The following is a 19799-nucleotide window of genomic DNA, read 5'->3' on the forward strand; positions in this document are numbered from 1 at the left end:
GATAATGGAGAATGTCACATACTTGGTATAGTTTATAGTAGAATCGAATAGATCGTAACCAAACAGAATGTATCGGTTAATTGGTTATTAACCATTGTTGAAAATAATAATGGGCTAATAAATGTTGAAGCAGCAGCAGTAGAAGAAGAAGAAGATCAATAGTTATGTTATATTACCAATGGGTAGATTACTATATTTGGATATTGAACTAAAAAAAAAAAGAGGAAAAAAGAAAAATTATTTTATGCAAGAATGTTTCAAGTTGAAATGTTGAAAAAGCGCGACAGTAAGTAAATGAATGAAAGAGACAGTGTATTATTTTGATTTGTTTATTTTTGGAAGGTGAACGCCCTCTTTCAACATTTCTTTGTTTGTGGAGTGGTACATACATTGTGATTATTATTGTTAACTATTTTTGTACAACCTGGCGTTACATCACCACCACTCACCCATATAATTAACAAACGTACAAAAGGGTAATATAACGTGGCATGAACAGAAAAAAATAGAACGACATTATCATTTGCTCTAATTATCACACTTTTTTTTTTGCATCTTTACTAATCATTAAGATCCTAAACACGAGATATCAATAGCTGTTTGATCTCAAGAAGACCAACTAACAAACCTAGAACTAACACAGCTGCTAACCAAGAAGCCAGACAGAAGATACTACACATATTCAGCTGTATCATCTTTATAGACCAAGCCTTTGTATATTACTCAAACAAAATTGAAAAGATAAAAGAATGAATAGTTTAAAGATTGTCAAGCAATTTGTTGTAGCGCCTTATTCATTTTAAACTTTTCTTTATTACAAACATATTCCTCTTTATTTCAACCATACTAGTAATAGCACTGAAAGTGGTATTGACAGACGGGTACAGTGATAGTAAAGTAATAAAACCTCGTTTGTGTAAACGGAATTCTAGTAGTACCGTGGAACAGATTGGTTCAAAATGGAAAGAGAAATACCCAAAATGAAAAAAAAATTGAACTATTCCGACACATGCATTACATACCACCCGCATACATACAATACATACACTTTTAGATGATAGATTCAAACATTCTATATGGATTAGGATATAATAACTACATACCTACAAACCATAGCCTATTATTATTACTATTAGCTTATTTTTTGGGTTTTAAAATTACTTTAGTCAGTCAATCCGTACATTACCCTATTGTTTGTAATTGTTCATACTAAATAATAATAGTCATTATACATATGAATGAAAAAATGTCGTGCGTTTCAATTAGTTTTTTTTTCTTTCTTTTTTTTTTTGTTCTAATTTTTTCTTTTGTTTAAAAAAAAATGTCGTTGCTCATATTTTCAAATGACAATAAAAAATCAACAACCCTTTCAAATACCAACTAAATTTTTACAATTCTATTTTTTCTTATAATTTTATACTTAATTTCCTTTTAGATTTTTATTTTTGGTTTTTCTTTTTATATATCTTCTTTTTCCTTTCCTTTCCTTTCATTAGGTTTTGATTACTACTACTACTACTACACTCTTCATTTTGTTGTTGATTTCATTTACAAATTTAATCAACTTGATTTTCGTCTATTTTGATACCCACCCCTTCCTCAACTACTTCAACAACCAAAAACTCAAAGAATCAAACACATACAGAGAAATATAAGAGAGTGAAAGAAACATTTTAGGTGTTGTTATTGATCAATAAAAAGTAAAGTAAACTATATTAACACCAAAGTGTTTTTTTTTTAAAGAAATCAACTTTTATTTTGGTTGCAATAACATCCAATTCATTTTCAAAAATTCAACTTCAACTTTAATTCAAACTTACATTATTCATTCGCTTTTTACCAACTAACCTTTAACTAATTATTTGTTCCTTCATTTGATTGATAACAAGTTTTTTTTTCAGTTTTCAATTTACAAAATCATACCCTGAAGGATACCTATTTCCCTTTTATTTTATATCCAGTTTATTTGAACTATTCGTTATCAAATTTAGTTTATTATAATTTGTTTCAACATTCAGTGAATTCTTTTTTTTATTTCAAGAAACAAATAACCAACTACTATTCATTCTTTAAAGTAAAACAAAAAAATTCCAACTAAACAATTCCTTTTTTTTTAAATTTTGTTATTGATACCTTAGTTAACTATCATGTTGGCCAACGTTAAATTGAACCTTGTTACGGCACTTTATGTTTTGTCATATGTCTCAGTTGTTAATGCCTATCAACAAGAAAATGAAATAACACCAGCAGATAATATTGACAAAAGAGCTGGTGCTATTGGTAATTTTTTCAGAGATTTCACCAATAGTATTTTTGGAAACGATAATCTGGAAGTCAACCAACCATCAACAAATGGTGCTACCAGTACTGGACACTTTTTCGGTCCATCAATACCTTCTACTTCTACTCACCAACAGACACCGGGTGAAACATCAAACAATGTTAACACAAAATCATCTTCTCAGAATCAATCACCTTCCACATCTCCCACTTCTACTGTTGCTGCTGCTGCTGCAACTTCTTCAAGTCCTGTTGCTAGTACTCGTCCTGCTTCAACTTCTGAACAAAAGCAACAAGAAGAGACTACAGCTAGACAATCAACTTCACCAGCTACAACAGCTACTACTTCCAATACTCCTCCTTCTCCTTCCACCTCCAAGGAAACCCCAACCTCAAACACTGCTCAGACTAGTTCTGCCAACAACAATCAACAATCATCAAATACAGCAGCTCCATCTACTAGTGTTATCCAACCAAGTACATCAGAAGTTCATGTTCAATCACAACAAACTTCTACAACACCAAACACTCCAACTAGTTCACCAAATACTCCAACCACTTCAGAAGCAGCACCAACTACTTCAGCAGCACCAACCACATCAGAGGCTCCAGTTACTCCAAGTACTTCAGAAGTAGTACCAAATACACCAACCACTTCAAAAGCACCAAATACACCAACCACATCAGAGGCTCCAGTTACTCCAAGTACTTCAGAAGTAGTACCAAATACACCAACCACTTCAAAAGCACCAAATACACCAACCACCTCAGAAGCACCAGCTACACCAACCACTTCAGAAGCACCAAACACTCCAACCACCTCAGAGGCTCCGGTTACTCCAACCACCTCAGAAGTAGTACCAACCACTTCAACTCAAGGAGATGCTGTATCAACTTCATCAACTAGTGTTACCGAACAGACAACTTTAACTTCATCTACTCAATTACCTCCAACTACTGCTCTGACTACACAGACTAGTACTCCAGAGGCTTCCGATTCTCCTAAACCAAGTTCAACTTCTATTGAAACACCATCAACTTCAACTTTTGAACAAGATCCAACTACTACTTCCAGTGTTGGTACCCCTTCATCGGAGCAACCTCAACCAACTACTACTTCTGAACTGGCTGTAACATCCAATTCTCCAACTCAAGAATCAACTTCTTTGGTTGAACCAACAACTAGTTCTTTGGAAAGTTCCAACACTCCAACACCAAACCCTTCCACTTCTGAAGCCCAACCATCAACTAGTGCAAGTCAAGCTCCACCAGATACCACTTCTAGTGCACCAGCACCAGAACTTTCTTCAAGTAATGCAGATTTCTCCAATCTGGTATTGCATAGTTCCGAAACCACTTCATTAGTGAACCCTACCGATTCCCAAATTGATAGCTCTTCCACTACTGATGCCGTTTCGCAAGCTACTACTGAACCGACTTCTGAAAACACACCTACTGCTGCTTCTTCTGTAACTGCCAATGACATTAATTCAGCCCAATCTTCAGCTCCAACTTCTAATGCTGACGCCGAAACTGCTTCATCTCCAGTTTCTGAACAAAGTTTAGCCACTGGAAGTCAAACCAGTCTTGATACTACTGCTGGCGCTAGTTCAACTGCCAGTGAAGCAACTGCTGAGAATTTGTCTACTTTTGGTACTGATGGCTCTTCAGATGCTTCTCAAACCATTGCCGAAACCACCAGCAATTCTCCTGATCAATCAGTGGTTACACCATCAGCTAGTGCTTCTCCAGATGTATCTACACTCCCAACTGGATCTGAAAGTGGTACAAGCCTTGTTTCTGGATCTGAAACCAGTATTGATACCAATACAGTTGCTTCAGGATCTACTGTTATTCCAGAAAGCAGTAATATTCCCACCCAATCACCATCACAATCTGTAGTATCATCAGATGCTGCTGCTTCTAACGTCTCAACAGGTTCAGCAACCACTGATTCTCTTGCTGGAAGTGAAACCGGAGTACAACCAATATCATCAAGTGCTACAGGTACTAGTGAACCAGTATTTTCAAGTGAGTATAATTCAAGTGAAGGTACCACTAGTTTGGTGGTTCCTACCAATTCTGAACTTAGCTCAACTGTTACTGGTAGTTCTGAAACTGCTGCTACTGCTATTAATTCTGAATCGGTCTTAACTGGTAGTTCTGATACTGCTGCTACAGTTACTGGTAGTGAATCAATTTTGACTGGTAATACTGAAACAAGTGCTACTGCTATTGCAAGTGAATCTACTTTAACTGGATCCACTACTGGTGCTACTGACTCCGCTGCAACTACTATTGCAAGTGAATCTGTGTTGACTGGTACTTCTGATGCTAGTGCTACCGTTATTCCTAGTGAATCTGCGTTGACTGGATCTACCACCACTCCAATTGCCAGTGAATCCGTTTTGACCGGAACCACTTCAGCTGATGTATCTGGTGCCACTACGATTGGCAGTGAATCAATTTTTACTGGTACTACTGAATCAACAGGTACACCTCTTCCAACTGCCAGTGGCACAGAATCATTAGATACTACTGTTGCAACTGGTACGTCTGTGTCTGAACAAAGTGGAGTTGAAACTGCATTGTCTACACAACCAACAACAGGTACTGAAGCTACAGTTACAAGTGGTGTTTCTCAAAGTGAACAAACCGGAACTTCAGCTGTCACTGGTGTTACAGAATCATCTGAACAAATCCAAAGTGGTGCTACTACTCCTGCTACTACTACTGCAAGTGACGCAACAGCTGTTACCAATGCTAGTGAAGCTTCAGCAGAATCTCAAGCTACAACTACAGCTGCTAGTGAAGCTACTACTGGCTCACAAGTCACAACTGCTGCTAGTGAAGCTGCCACAGAATCACAAGCCACAACAGCTGCTAGCGAGGCTGCCACAGAATCACAAGCCACAACAGCTGCTAGCGAGGCTGCCACAGAATCACAAGCTACTACACCTGCTAGTGAACCTGCTACTGGTTCTCAAGTTACAAGTGAAGTTACCCCTGCTACAGTTCCTTCATCGGTTACTGCTGCAGACACTGCTGCCACTTCAATAATTACATCTCCACCAGCATCAGCTGAGCCATCAAGTGAAGTTACCGCAGTTGCTCCTTCAGCAGCAACCACATCAAGTACTAAGAATTGGTTGCCATCACTGTTGGTTATTGCTGAGACACCATCGAGTAATGCAAGCAAAAGTACCGAATCTATCGTTCAAGCTTCTGCCACAGGTGCATCTACTTCAGGTTTACCAAGAGCTATTACTCCAGAAACTACTACTACTCCAGGTTTTGATTATCAAGTTATTACTGTTGGTTTCAAATCAGCATTGAACTATCCATTTGTCGTTGAGAATTCGATTTCATCAGCACAAATTTTCCAATACTTGCCAAGAGTTTTGAAATATCCATTCAATGGTGATAAATCGTTGCAAAATGTTTCTGTACGTCGTTTAATTCCTTACACTGCATCAAATATTGACTATACTATTACTGTTGCTGAAGTTTATTTCCCTAAGGATAGTGTGAAAGCTTTAGGTAGTTTTATAACTACTCCTGGGTCAGCTATCTATAGAAATCCTGACAGTGTTTTACAAGCATTGGCTTCATTGATTGATAGTAGAATTCCATTGACTGGATTAGTTACTGATGATCAACAAGTTTCTGGTTCTTCATCTGATAGTAATCCATCTACTAATTCTTATGGTTCAATGGATATAGTTTCCAATACAAAAGTTGCCGATAAAGGAAGAATTGCTGGTATAACCATTGGTGCAGCAGCAGGATGTGGATTATACATGACATTGATGGTGTTGTTGTTTAGAAAGTTTAGAAAGAGTAATAAGGCATTAGAATTACCAATTACTGATTCTGAATCCAATTTGGGATTCAGTGATGAAGATTCATCAATGTTAGAATCTTCGTCTGGATTTTCTGCTATTTTTTCAAGAATTAATCACGGTGGAGTATTGACTGGCGATCCTAATGGAGGAGGAGACGATATGATGATGATGAATAACAACAACAACAATCTTAGACCAAATAACATTTCTGAACCTGTTCAAGCATCCAATTCATTGGGTTGGTATCATTAGAGAACTTTAATATAGAGACAGAATAAAAAAAAAGTAAAAGATTGTTTTATTATTATTAAGAGAAGGACACTTTATTTGATTGTTTTTTTTTTTGCGTTTTTTTATTTAACTTTACTTCAAATATTTTATTGGTTTCAATGTAACCCACTATAGAAGAGAATTAATAATTATCATTTATGTGTTAGATCCATTTGAAACCGGGAACGATAATAAAAGAATAATGAATATCCTAATAATTATATATATATATAACTTCACACACACATATATATATCTTAGACATGGGTTTTGCATTGTATTGAGAATTATATTTTGAGATTTTAAAAAAAGAGGGATATATCCTAATTGGTGATAATGAATCAAAGAAAGAGAAATGATTAGAACAAAAACACAGAACAAATCATATTTTATATCTATGGTGAAATGCTTTATAGACAATTTTCATTTTTTTTTATTACTGGTGGGATATATCTTTATAATAACATGAAAACAAAATACTAATGCATATGATGGACAATTAGTATATGTGTGTAATATTTGGATATAATTATTACAAGAGATATTCTTTTATTTTTTATTTTTCAATTTTCATCATTTGTTTTTTAGTATTATTATGTATACATACAAACATACTTTTACTATTTTGTTGATTTACCGAAAAAGAAAACCCTTTCTTTTTTTTTTTTTTCATCCTTTACTATTTCCCGTCGATACCCATCAATTGATCTATAAAACATTTTATAATGATAATTATTTTTCTTGCTTGCCTTCCCATTCCTATTGATTGATTTCGAATTATTACCATTATCATTTATCGTTATTGTTATTATCGTATTGCTACCACTACTTCTTTTTTTGTTTAATTTTTGAAGTTTCATTTATTTTGTTTTATTTTTTGTTTTTTGTTTTTGCTTTGACTTATATATAAATATACATAGATACATGTATATATATACTTATTAATTGATTTGTTTAGAGAGATATTTTGTTTCGTTTTTAGTATTCTTATTATTGTTGTTTATATTTTAAATATTTTAAATATGAACATGGTTCAGTTAATGCGATACTTACTATTGTGGATATGTTTACAAACAGAGTTCATTTATTTCCCATTTCAAGCGATTTTTATCAATCGATTTTTAAGAGCCTCAATGTACGCTCCCGGCTTACCGTAGCAATGCACCAGCAGGCAAATAGACGCGTGGAAAATCGAAATAAATTGATTGAGACTTATTTGCGGTTATACATTATTGAAAACTCCCAGTGGCCGACTTTACTTCCCATCGCGGAGTTTGTCCTTAATTCCCAACCGCTGACCAGTTTGGACCATAAGAGTTCCTCTGAGGTGGATCTTGGTTATGTTCCTTAGTCTCCTGTTGCTATATTATTTCCACACAACCAGGAATCTCTTTCTCGTCAAGCCTTAGATATTACAGAGCTGCTCACTCGGTATACAAATGCGGCAGTTTCAGCCCATTCGGCAGCTTTCCAGCTTTCTAAGAAATATTATGATGCTAAACATCTGGATGTTGAATATGAGATTGGCTCTGAAGTTTTTGTTGATAACCGTTTTCTCAATAGCCATCCTGATGGCCACGACTCAGTGCTTGTTCCCAAATTACGGACTAAATTTTCTGGACCTTTTTCAATCCTTGCTAAAAGTGGGTTAGTCAATTATACTTTAGAAATCCCACCGTCCTATAAAGGTGATCCTACTTTTCACATTTCCCAACTCAGGTTAAAGAAAACTGTCCCCTCTAATTATCTTGTGACTCCCTCCGAACCAGCTGCTTGGAAACGTTATAAGGATGGATCTATTCTTGTCGATATCGTTGCTATCGTGGGACATCGCAAGATTGGTCGAAGGTTTCGATTAGCTGCTTGTCATGCTCCTAACATCAACTCATCCAGACGGCGAAATTGTTGAGTATATGGCGTCGGCTTTACCGAAAACCACCTCGGATTTGGTTAAAACATATGTTTCGACACAAGCCCTTCCAATTACCTTGAAGTAACCAATTTTACTTCCCCTTTATTTGGGTCTATTTTTCTTACATTTTTTTTTGCTAGAGGGGTATGATAGGTAGTACACGTGTTCTTGGTGTATTTACCATCGACTGTAAACCTTAATTACTCTATAAATACGTTCACACAGCTTCTCTCATTTATTATAGTAACAGAAAATATATACACCAATCAATAACTACTCTCTTACAATTTGAAAAAATATTAATGGTCTTTTATATAATTACACCATGGTTTCTATATAATCCCATAATTCATTGACCAAACTTTCTGCATCTTCATCTAATACTTGTACCAATTCATCAATTAATTCTTGTTTATTATCAAGATTGGAAGCTTCAAGATTTTCATTAATCACTTGAATCAAAAATTCATCTTTTATACCAAGAGAATTTTCAACCAATTCAACAATTTTCTCTTGTAATGATTGTTTAACCGTTGGTGGTAAGTCAATGATAATGATTTCTTTTGCAAGTTTTGATTTTTTAGCCACTGGTTCATCAGTAGTGTCGTTAGTTGTTGTTGTTGTTGTTGTTGATTTAGGAGTTTCAACACTTGTTGTGGCTAATTCTGATACACCAGAAGAATAAGTGGATGGCTTTGTGTTGGTGTTGGTGTTTGTACTTGCAACTTGTCCACCATTCTTTTTAATCTCTTCAAGTTCTTGTTTCACATCTTCAGCATCTTTTGTTTCTTCCAATGATCTCTTTTGTGATCTCATTCTTAAATAATCACTATAATTATGAGTATATAAATGAGCTAATCCATTAGTTTGATAATTTTTCAAATTATCAATATATTTCAATTTATTATCAATTAAATCAGATTCATAATTTTGTAAAGATTTCAATTTATTTGTCAATTTCATATATTCTGCATGTTGATTATTTTGAAACGATTTCAATTTCTTATTATATTGATCATTCAATTTATTACGTTCTTCAACAGCAATAAATTCTTCATATTCTTTGTCATTCATATCTTCATATTCATCTCGATGTGATACTTTAGGGGAAATAGTAACTCCTACAGCAGCTTTATTTGTTGCTTTTCTTGTAGTAGAATCCGTTGAATTCTCTTTAATACCTTCAAATAATTCTTTTAATTTATTCTTTGTTTTAATTCTTTCCATTTCAATTTCTTTCTTTCGTTGTTCCTTTTCAATCAATAACATTCTTGAACGGAATCTTATTATATCTTTAATAATATTCTCTTTCATATTATTAGGAATATCAATTAAATCATTATTATCCACTTTATAATTACTATAAGAATCTAAAACTTGATCTAAATCTTCAGTCCCAGAATTCTTTTTACCCTTGGTATAATTTATTGGATTATTAATTATTAAATTTATTTTAGCCTTCAAATTATCAGTGATTTTACTTGGTTCAACTTTCGCTAATGAGCTATCTTTGTTATTATTTAAATATTCATTGACTTTATCATTAGTAATGATGGTAACATTAGGAATCAATTGAGATATATGATCACAATAAGTTAATAAAAACCATTTTAAATCTTTTAATTGATCGAATTTTATAAATATTAGTTTTAAATCAATTAATTCATGATTAATAAACGACCACACAAATTTTTTCAAATTCATTAACATCTTTAATAATTGTTCAATTAAATTTGATTTCAAATTAGTGGGAAATTGATTAATAATGATTGTTGTTAATTGATTTTGAAAATTTTCTGGCTTTAATTTATCTATAGATACATATAATTTAATATCTTCAACAATATCATCAATTCCTCCAACAATGTTCTCCCCGCTAGTGTCATAATCTTTTGACAGGGGATTGTTTTGGTGGTCATCACTGGAATCTTTAGCTTTATTAATTCGAGTTTCATTTGTTTGAGTTTGGATTTTAGTATTATTCAAATCAATTAGATTTGAAACATCGATGGATTTGAAAATTGGGATTTGATAATTTAATTGTGGTTTGATAATTGATGTGGTTGATCCATTAGGATCAAGTATAGATATAAGATCTGAGTTTATTGTTTGAGAAAGACTATAAGGATTGACATATTCTATACTGTTATCACCAGCAGTCATAGTTAAAGAAGGTAGGGTGAGTTGTGGTTATGGTTAGAAGGATAATAAATTTTCAAAGGTTTATTCAATGTTAGATGACAATTAAAGTTCTTTTCAATTTTCATACAAAAAGAAATTGAAAAAAAAAAAAAAATTATGCAATCTAAAATTCATCCCAAAGAAATATCAACCAACTTTCCAGATAATAAACTACACTTTATATTAACATTATATGTCAGTTACAAATTTACCAAAAGATTTGGAGTCACAGACCATCACACAGATTAGTAAATTGTCAACCGTTTCAAAATTACMAMCATGTAGTAAATTCTCATCCTAATAACCTACAAAAATGGAATCAATTGTTTACTGAATTAAATAAATTAATCGACACCATTGCAACCACTAACAATTCTAATGATATAAATAGTGATGACAATGATTTAAAGCAAGATATACACAATAGTTACAAAGCATTATTGTCTCGATTTCCTTATTTAACAGAATATTGGAAGAAATGGCAACTGGTTGAATTGAAAATAAATGGTGAAACAGCTTCACAAGATATTTTACGAATGGCAGTTGAAAATTATCCCAATTCCATATCATTATGGACTCAATATTTATCGTCAATATTAATTCATGATAAGGATAAAACTGATACAGAGTTATTTCGAAATGCTTATAAACAAGCATTAATTCATAATGGATATGATTTTAATTCACATCCTATTTGGGATATGGCAATTGAATTTGAAACTAATCAACTGAAACAAAGTAAAGAATTATTAGAATTATATTTACGAATTATTAAAATTCCATTATATCAGTATGCTCAATATTATAACCAATTTTCTGAAATTAATAAACAATTTGAAATTCAACAAATTATAACATCATCAGATCAATTGAATCAATATGTGAATGAATTTGGGAAAAATCACCTTGATGATTTATCATTACTTGAAAAACATCAAATAATTGATGATTTTACTGCAAGTATATTTAGTAATACCCAAAGTAGAGTTAATAAAAATTGGCAATTTGAATCTTTATTAGAAACACAAGAATTTACTTTGGAAATAGGTATTTCTAACAACAACAACAACAACAACAATATTGCTAAGGAGAAACCAATTTGGATTAATTATTTGCACCAAGAAATTGATACATATGCTAAGAAACCCAATAATGATCAATTTGAATTGGTTTGTACTTTATTCCAACGTTGTTTAATTCCCAATTGTTATGATTCAGAAATATGGTTGAAATATCTTGACTTTATTAATAATCTGAGTTTATCTAAACAAGAAAAATTTGATAAACAACAAGAAATTTATATAAATATTACTGCTAAATTGATTCCATTAGATAATAATGAAACCAGATTGAAATATGTTGAATTATTAATTGATTATGAAAAGAATCAAGAAGCTAATGAATATTTATTCAGTTGGATGAAATTATTTAGTGGAGGATCTAAAAAATATTATAAAGCATCGTATTTAGAAATAACTAAAGAGTTATTTAATTTATGGATAAAATTATTAGATGACGAACAATTCATAACCATTGCTGAATCAATGATAAACAAATATTTCAATATTCATGAAAAACAACCAAGGAAAGAAAAAGATGAAGGGACTGCTAATAATAACAACAACAACACAACTCCAAATTCGGAATCAAAACTGAAACTTGAATTGACAGACTCATTAATTACACTGGTGATAAGTTTCCTTAATGATGAATCAATATGTATTCTTACAGTATTATATTTAAAACAATTACAACATCAACAACTGCAACTGCAACTGCAACTAGAAACCAAACAATCTCAAACCATTAAAATTCGAAAATTTTTCAATAAATTCAATCATGAAAAATGTTTTAAAACTTCAATTCAATTTTGGAATTTTTATTTTCAATTTGAATTAACTCAGAATCATTGGAAAAATTTAAAATCATTAATTAATCATATTAAATTCAATACTCAATTACCAAAAATTATTATTGATTCATTTATTGAATGGATGTATGAAATTTCTAATGATAATTTAATAAATTTTTTGAAATTAAATGATGGTAGATCAGATGAAACTATAATTATGAAAGATTTAGAAATTTCAAATTCATTATATTATAATAAAACTACAATTAAACGACATGCAAAGAAAAATAATTATATCATCATCAATAATAATAATAATAATAATAATAATAATAATAATAATAATAATAATAATAATAGCAACAACAGTTTTGATAAGAAACGGAATAATATTGGTGGTGAAGAAGAATTTTTACGTTTGACAAGTAAACAAATAGGTCATCCAGGAATATTTATTGATGCTGTACCACAAATCACAAATCGATTAATGCTTGATGGTAATGATATTGACCTTGCACAAGAGAATTTATCAATACCTCCATTACCTATGTTTAAAAATGTGGAAAAAGCTTCTCAACCGATAAAATACCCTTCCACTACTACTACTACTATTACTCAAACTCGTTAAGTCTTTGTATTATATATATATATATATATATATATATACGTAAATAGTTTTTTATTATTAAATTTCATCACTTTGACGACCAATTACCATTAAACCGGGTCTAATTCTTGCCTTTGACGTACATCTATTATCACCATATACTTCAATTATCTTTAACTGAGGACAACTCTCACCAATCAAAGATAAAAGTTCATTATCAACAGCACGTACAAATCCCAGATCCAAATATGTCAATAATGGAAGCCTTATATGATTATAGTATTCAACTTCTTCATCTTGACTTTCCTCCAATTGTTGAAGTAATCTTTTCTTAAATTGATGCAGATCTTCAGTGAAAACTTGACTTAGGAAATTTTTCGTCAACAAATCCAATGAATTGATACTTAATTCCACCAATGTATGACCTGAATGTTTGAATAATTCATAAATGGCTTTATCGCCTAATCCAATGCATTTTGTAAGATAAACTTCTAATAATCCACCAACATTGACTTTCAGATATTCTTTCAAAGCTTGGGCAAACCCGTCATCACTAATTTGATCTAAATTTTGAATAGACAAATGAGTTAAATTTGGACAAAACTGTGCCACACCATCAATTAAGAATTTTTCTGTTAGATCAGAACAACCATCAAGATTCAATGAGACCAAAGTGTCACCGGTAATGGAAAGTATACTAATAATCAAGTCATCACTGATCAATTCTTCCTTTTCTGGGTATGAGATTTCCAAATGAGTCAATTTCGATGGCAGTAAGAAATGAGGAATCATCCCATATACATCTGCAGCATTTAAACCATCTAATCGAGACAATTTTAATGAAGTCAAGTTTCTGCCAGCATTTGTTAATAAACTAATTAATGAATCATTTCCAAATCGGTGAGTGTTACGAATTTCAAATTTAGTTAATCGATTACCAGCTTCTTCAAAATAATCTTGCCACATTACATCACTAATTAAAAATGGTCCATTTAATGATAATTCTGTCAATTTAGTTAGTTGAGTAGCAAAATATTGTAAATTATCATTATGAAGTTGTCCACACATAAATAAAGTCAATGATTCCAAGTGAGGACAATATGAAGCTATTTTATTCAAAGAGTCAGAATCGACATTGGAACAATCCCAAAATTGTAAACTTTTCAAATCTGGAGATAAAAATAATGAAATGGTTTTATTATTTAATGAACGATTTTTAGATAGAATCATGGATATTCTATTCATATTCATTTGTCCAATATCACCTAATACATCCACATCTTCAATATTTTCCGTGATTTTTTTGATACAAACATCTTGTAATTTGGGGATTTTCACATCAGTTTTATTTAATAATGCTTGAGCCACTCTTTTCCTCTTTTTACGAGCATTCATTTGGTTCATTTTCGCTTTCCGTTCTCTTGCCTTGAGCAATTGATTACATGAATTACATAGATATCCGTTCTTTTCTTTAAGAAAACGAGAACTAACGGTTAATTCAAATGTTTGACCACAATCAACACAATCATCTTGTTCACCAAATTTTCTCATATTTAAATTACCCAAATCATCTTCATCTTCACTGAAATTAGGATCACCATCATTATCGCTGCCACTGCTACTGCTACTACTATCGTCACCACCACTATTATCGGGATCATGACGATTTCGAGGTTGACGTGTTGAACCGCGTCTTGCTGCTCGTAATTTTCTTTTAGCAGCACGTCTCATTTCTCTGATTTCGTCATCATCGTCATTGGTATCTTTGGTGTCTTCCACTGGAGCACTAGGAGATCGACGTGTACTCCGACGCCGCGCTTCTGGTGTCACTTCCACAGCTGATGTAGATTGCTCTGGTTCATTAGTATCGTTATCATTTTCATTACCTTCATTAACTGTCTCTTGTTCGCGTTGTCTACGTTGTCTAAACGCGTCAGTAATACCTTCATTACGTAAGAACTCAGTTAAGGCAGAGTTAGGGCCTTTAACACCACTTTGAGAGCTTGAACCTTGTTTAGATCTTTGTCTTCTAGCCATTGATTAATTTTTTTTTGGTTGCAAAGATTATAATAGTGGTTAGGGATAAAAAGAAGATAAATAGCAACCACTTAGATTTGAGTAATAGAGAATCAAATCTCTGTAGGATTTTATTTTTGTTTTTTCAGTGCAAAGTACACGCAAAAACTAACATTTTTGTTAGGGGGGAAAAAATTGATTTGCCCAAAGTACACGCCTCTTCACCACAAATATTTTTGCCACCTTCTTCCAAAAGTTGATACTTCTTCAACCATAAGTTTAAGTGTTGGGTTTTGTTTTAGTATTTGATTAACTAATCACTATAAATAGAATAGGGGTAGGTTCTGTATTGTTTTTTTTTTTTTTATTTGTGTTGTTGTGCCGTTCAACTCTGTAGACAAGCTAAAAGAAATACGGCGAGAGGGCTGCTACGGGATGGCGCTATATTTGTACCACCGCCTCCCTTATTACCACCAAGAGGTTAGATTTTTTTCGCTCGTGGTCGAGGCAGCCCCTCAAAAAAAAAATAATGAAAGCCAAAAATAAAAAAAAATTTCAAGGACAACCCAAAAAAAAAAAAAAACAAGTCTGTTGATAATATCTCATCAATTAAAACCTCCATCTATAAAGTCTATATAACTAGTTATAGACTTCCACAATAACAACAGGAATTACAAATAGGGGTTAATAAAGAAAAGAAATTATGCAAATTATATTCAAGGATTTCAAGAAACAGACCGTGTCACTTGATGTGGAATTGACTGATACTGTATGTATATATAACTGTTTTTTTTTTTAACAAACTGATCTTAATTGACTACAACTTCTTATGGAAGAGTTTAAGAAATACTCAGAATTGAGAAGTGGGTGTTCAATTTCTTGGTTATGGAGAGTTATTTCAATGGATTAGTTTGGTTATCTGGTTAAAACAGACATACTAACAATCATGATTAGGTTTTATCAACAAAAGAGAAATTGGCCCAGGAAAAAAGTTGTGAATCATCTCAAATCAAATTAGTTTATTCTGGTAAAGTTTTACAAGATGATAAAGATTTACAATCATATAAACTTAAAGAAGGAGCATCAATAATTTTTATGATTAATAAAACGAAAAAGACTCCTACTCCAGTACCTGAAACTAAAAGTACTACTGGAACTTCTAATGTCGAAAATAAATCAACTACAGAATCAAGTACTCAAAACAAAGCTCAAGGTTCTACTAATGAATCAACAACAACAACATCATCATCATCAGCACCTGCACCAGCACCTGCAGGAGCTACCACAACTACATCTGAGCAACAACAACCACAACCAGCAGCATCTAATGAATCTACATTTGCTGTAGGTAGTGAAAGAGAAGCTAGTATTCAAAATATTATGGAAATGGGTTATGAAAGACCACAAGTTGAAGCTGCATTAAGAGCCGCATTTAATAATCCTCATCGTGCTGTTGAATATTTATTGACTGGTATTCCAGAATCTTTACAACATCCAGTAGCTCCAGCACAACCACCAGCAACAGGAACAGCACCAGCACAGCAAACTGAAGGTAATACATCAGAAAGTGGTCAACAAGGTGAAGATGAAGAACATGAAGGCGATGAATCTACTCAACATGAAAATTTATTTGAAGCTGCTGCTGCTGCTGCTGGAGCTGGTGCCGGTGGAGCTGGTTCAGGAGCTGGAGCTGGAGCCGGATCAGCCGAAGGTGATATTGGTGGATTAGGTGATGATCAACAAATGCAACTTTTAAGAGCTGCATTACAATCCAATCCAGAATTGATTCAACCATTATTAGAACAACTTGCTGCTTCAAATCCTCAAATTGCTAATTTGATTCAACAAGATCCAGAAGCATTTATAAGAATGTTTTTATCAGGAGCTCCTGGTTCTGGTAATGATTTAGGATTTGAATTTGAAGATGAAAGTGGTGAAACTGGTGCTGGCGGTGCTGCTGCTGCTGCTACTGGTGAAGATGAACAAGGTACTATTCGTATTCAATTGAGTGAACAAGATAACAATGCCATCAATAGATTATGTGAACTTGGATTTGAACGTGATATTGTTATTCAAGTGTATTTGGCTTGTGATAAGAATGAAGAAGTTGCTGCTGATATTTTGTTTAGAGATATGTAATGTAATGGAGTTTGTTTTTTTTTTTTGGCTTTATTTTAATGTACAAAAAGATTAATCGTGGGCCCCCTTCCTTCTACGAGAATGTGATGATAAAGAGATGATGATGTATCGTTTTATATTTCATTTAACTTCTATACTAAGTGTAATTATCTAATTTATAAATCCAATTCATCTAATGAATAAATAATTTTATGGTTGATTTTATCATCATTACCATCATCATCATCATCAATAGGCGGATTTCCAGGACGTATAACAATATAGCTTTTCATCCCTGCTTCAATAGCAGCATTAACTTCATTAATATTATCACTTAAAAATAACACCGATTTAGGTGTCGATGATTTATTTATTTCTTGTAAAATTTTTTTATATGAATTTGATTGATTTTTAAATCCTGCTGTAGTAATATCAAAATATCCATTCAATTTAGGATTTAAATCAATAACTTCATTAGTTATTGTTGTTGTTGTTGATTTTACGTGACCGAATAATAAAATTTGGGCCTTTATTGAACCAGATGAATAAATATAAATTTTGTTATTAGTACTACTTTTTGTAGGGAATGATTCAATAAATTCAATTGAATCTTGATAAATTGGTGCTTGTAATTCATTTTTTTCATAACCTTGTTTCCAAATTAATCCTTGTAATGATTTTAAAATAGGATCTTTAATATCTTGATCAACTAAATTTTTAAAATGTTTATAAATAGATTCGCTTGATTTAGTGATATTATCTGGTAATTGTTTCAATATATTCAAAACTTGATCATCAGAACTAGCACTGGTGTTTGATAATGGATATTGAAATTTATCTAAAATTGATGGTAATTTTTCAATGAAATAAGGAAATAACGTATCTTTAACAAAAGTTATGGGACATACTGTTCCTTCAATATCTAAAATCACTGTATCAATTGGGATATCATCTGTTTTGGCTGTAGTTGTCATTCTTGAGTATCAAACCCGGGTTATAGATTGAAGGAAACGTGGGGTTCTTCTCTTGATTATGTTGTTTGGGATCTAGTTTTTTTTTTCGGTATTATTTGAATCAAGTTCTCATTGAAAATTTCACCCAACTTGTTTTTACCAATATATATCTTGTAATTGAATTAACTAATAAAATTCACCTCTTTATACCTTAGGTTTGTAGATGCTATAATCATTTGATTACTAAAGACATCTAATTTACGTTAGACAAATTCATCAATTATCATCAATTACAAAAATAGTACACAAAATACACATACAAACTTCAATATACATACCAACCTCAATATACATACCAACCTCACTCCTCCATCTTTCTATTATTACATATTATATTTATAAGTATTAGTATAATTAAATGCATCCAAATAATTATTATTTAAAACATCAATATCATTAGGTACAAAATATTGTTGAAAATTAACCATTTGTTCAAATGCCGTATTATCATTATTCCATCGAATCAATTCATCATTAAATCGATCAATTTCTGAACTAATCGATGATGCTGAAGGACTACTATTGTTTTTGTTTTGAAATGGAAATTTAACGTTACCACTTCCTGGTGGTGGTGGTGGTGGTGGCGGTACTTGTTGTTGTTGTTGTTGATAATTTAGGTTGGTACTGGTAATTGGATGAGTTGATAATACAGGAGTAGTAGTAGTAGTGGATGTTTTTGTTGTTTGTTGTAAAGAAGAAGGTATGATTGCTGGCGGCCTATTCAATGCTTCCATCATATAAATCAAATGTTGAGCCCATCGATTACAAGTAGCATTAAAATTAAATAATTTGAATATAGAAATTGCATCTCTAATAGATTCTTTAATCACGGAAATATAATGATGATCGGGTTTTTTCGAATTAATCTGTTCTAATAATGTGAACCCTAATAGAATCAGAGCAAAAAAAGTAGCACTTTGAATTGTAAATACTTCTTTCCTTGATTTATTAAATGTACAATAAAATTTAAATAATTTAATTGTTAAAAAAGCTGCTTTAATAGAAGCTTTACAAAATGGCATCAATTGTTTTTCATCGGTGACTTGAGGTTTATACATATTAGGACGTAATTTTCGATTCACCACATGAACTAAAAATGGTCTCGTTAAAGCCATAATTCCATATAATTGACCAATATGAACGAAAACAAACAAGTAGTTGTTAGGATTTGTTGGATCACGTAATTGATTTTCCATATCACTAGTCAATTGTAAAAAATTTGGTAATTCAATACTCCATAATTTTAATTGTAACGCTAAAGAATTTGAATCTTTAATATTAATTGAACCTCCATTATATAAATTTTGTACAATACTTCGATTCAAAACTGCAGAATCACTAGTGGCATTTTGAGCAATAATTCGAATTCTTTCGACATTATCATTTTCATCAAGTAATAATTTTTCCACAGGATAATTTATATCATCATAATCATAAGTATTGATCATTAATGGACGACCCAAATTCACACTACTAACACAATCACAAACATATAATGATCTCCATAATCGACGTCGATGAATTGATATTTCTTGATTTTCAATTTTATCATTAATGATTTTCCGATGCATACCTAACGCTTGAGCTAATCTAATGGCGGATCCAAGATTAATCCAAGAATTTGATCGATTACAACATGCTTGATAATAAAAATATTTTAAAAAATTGGCTTCAACCATCCATAATTTCCCATCATAAACATTAC

The 19799-nt window shown here is 32.0% G+C and overlaps 8 protein-coding genes across 8 annotated transcripts, besides 1 other annotated feature; 4 read left to right on the plus strand and 4 right to left on the minus strand. All coding sequences in view use genetic code 12, as the record gives it.

Annotated features, from left to right (window-relative positions):
• Positions 1-2147: 2147 nt before the first annotated feature.
• Positions 2148-6377, plus strand: MSB2 (Msb2p; the record flags this gene model as incomplete). The annotated part of the gene is made up of 1 exon (XM_717445.2): positions 2148-6377. One exon carries the CDS (start codon positions 2148-2150, stop codon positions 6375-6377), a length of 4230 nt encoding a protein of 1409 aa, XP_722538.2.
• A 1051-nt stretch (positions 6378-7428) lies between these two features.
• Positions 7429-8593: a mobile genetic element ((Tca16-2) Fragment of the gypsy-like retrotransposon Tca16 on Chromosome 2; contains partial ORFs similar to the Gag-Pol region).
• On the plus strand, positions 7459-7746 carry CAALFM_C201800WA (uncharacterized protein; the record flags this gene model as incomplete). Its single annotated transcript, XM_019475203.1, has 1 exon — positions 7459-7746. The coding sequence occupies one exon, from the start codon at positions 7459-7461 to the stop codon at positions 7744-7746; it is 288 nt and encodes a 95-aa protein (XP_019330748.1).
• A 32-nt stretch (positions 8594-8625) lies between the features above and the next one.
• On the minus strand, positions 8626-10470 carry CAALFM_C201820CA (uncharacterized protein; the record flags this gene model as incomplete). The annotated part of the gene is made up of 1 exon (XM_717446.2): positions 8626-10470. The coding sequence occupies one exon, from the start codon at positions 10468-10470 to the stop codon at positions 8626-8628; it is 1845 nt and encodes a 614-aa protein (XP_722539.2).
• A 554-nt stretch (positions 10471-11024) lies between these two features.
• PRP39 (Prp39p) lies at positions 11025-12968 on the plus strand (the record flags this gene model as incomplete). The annotated part of the gene is made up of 1 exon (XM_717447.2): positions 11025-12968. The coding sequence occupies one exon, from the start codon at positions 11025-11027 to the stop codon at positions 12966-12968; it is 1944 nt and encodes a 647-aa protein (XP_722540.2).
• A 57-nt stretch (positions 12969-13025) lies between these two features.
• RAD7 (UV-damaged DNA-binding protein) lies at positions 13026-14984 on the minus strand (the record flags this gene model as incomplete). The annotated part of the gene is made up of 1 exon (XM_717448.2): positions 13026-14984. One exon carries the CDS (start codon positions 14982-14984, stop codon positions 13026-13028), a length of 1959 nt encoding a protein of 652 aa, XP_722541.1.
• A 682-nt stretch (positions 14985-15666) lies between these two features.
• On the plus strand, positions 15667-17102 carry RAD23 (Rad23p; the record flags this gene model as incomplete). Its single annotated transcript, XM_019475204.1, has 2 exons — positions 15667-15732; positions 15918-17102. 2 exons carry the CDS (start codon positions 15667-15669, stop codon positions 17100-17102), a joined length of 1251 nt encoding a protein of 416 aa, XP_019330749.1.
• A 155-nt stretch (positions 17103-17257) lies between these two features.
• CAALFM_C201860CA (putative acireductone synthase) lies at positions 17258-18055 on the minus strand (the record flags this gene model as incomplete). Its single annotated transcript, XM_717450.1, has 1 exon — positions 17258-18055. One exon carries the CDS (start codon positions 18053-18055, stop codon positions 17258-17260), a length of 798 nt encoding a protein of 265 aa, XP_722543.1.
• Positions 18056-18417: 362 nt separating this feature from the next.
• On the minus strand, positions 18418-19773 carry CAALFM_C201870CA (uncharacterized protein; the record flags this gene model as incomplete). The annotated part of the gene is made up of 1 exon (XM_717451.1): positions 18418-19773. The coding sequence occupies one exon, from the start codon at positions 19771-19773 to the stop codon at positions 18418-18420; it is 1356 nt and encodes a 451-aa protein (XP_722544.1).
• Between the last annotated feature and the right edge of the window lie 26 nt (positions 19774-19799).

The sequence above is a fragment of the Candida albicans genome, chromosome 2 (assembly GCF_000182965.3).
Source record: "Candida albicans SC5314 chromosome 2, complete sequence".
NCBI classification, from domain to species: Eukaryota; Fungi; Ascomycota; class Pichiomycetes; order Serinales; family Debaryomycetaceae; genus Candida; species Candida albicans.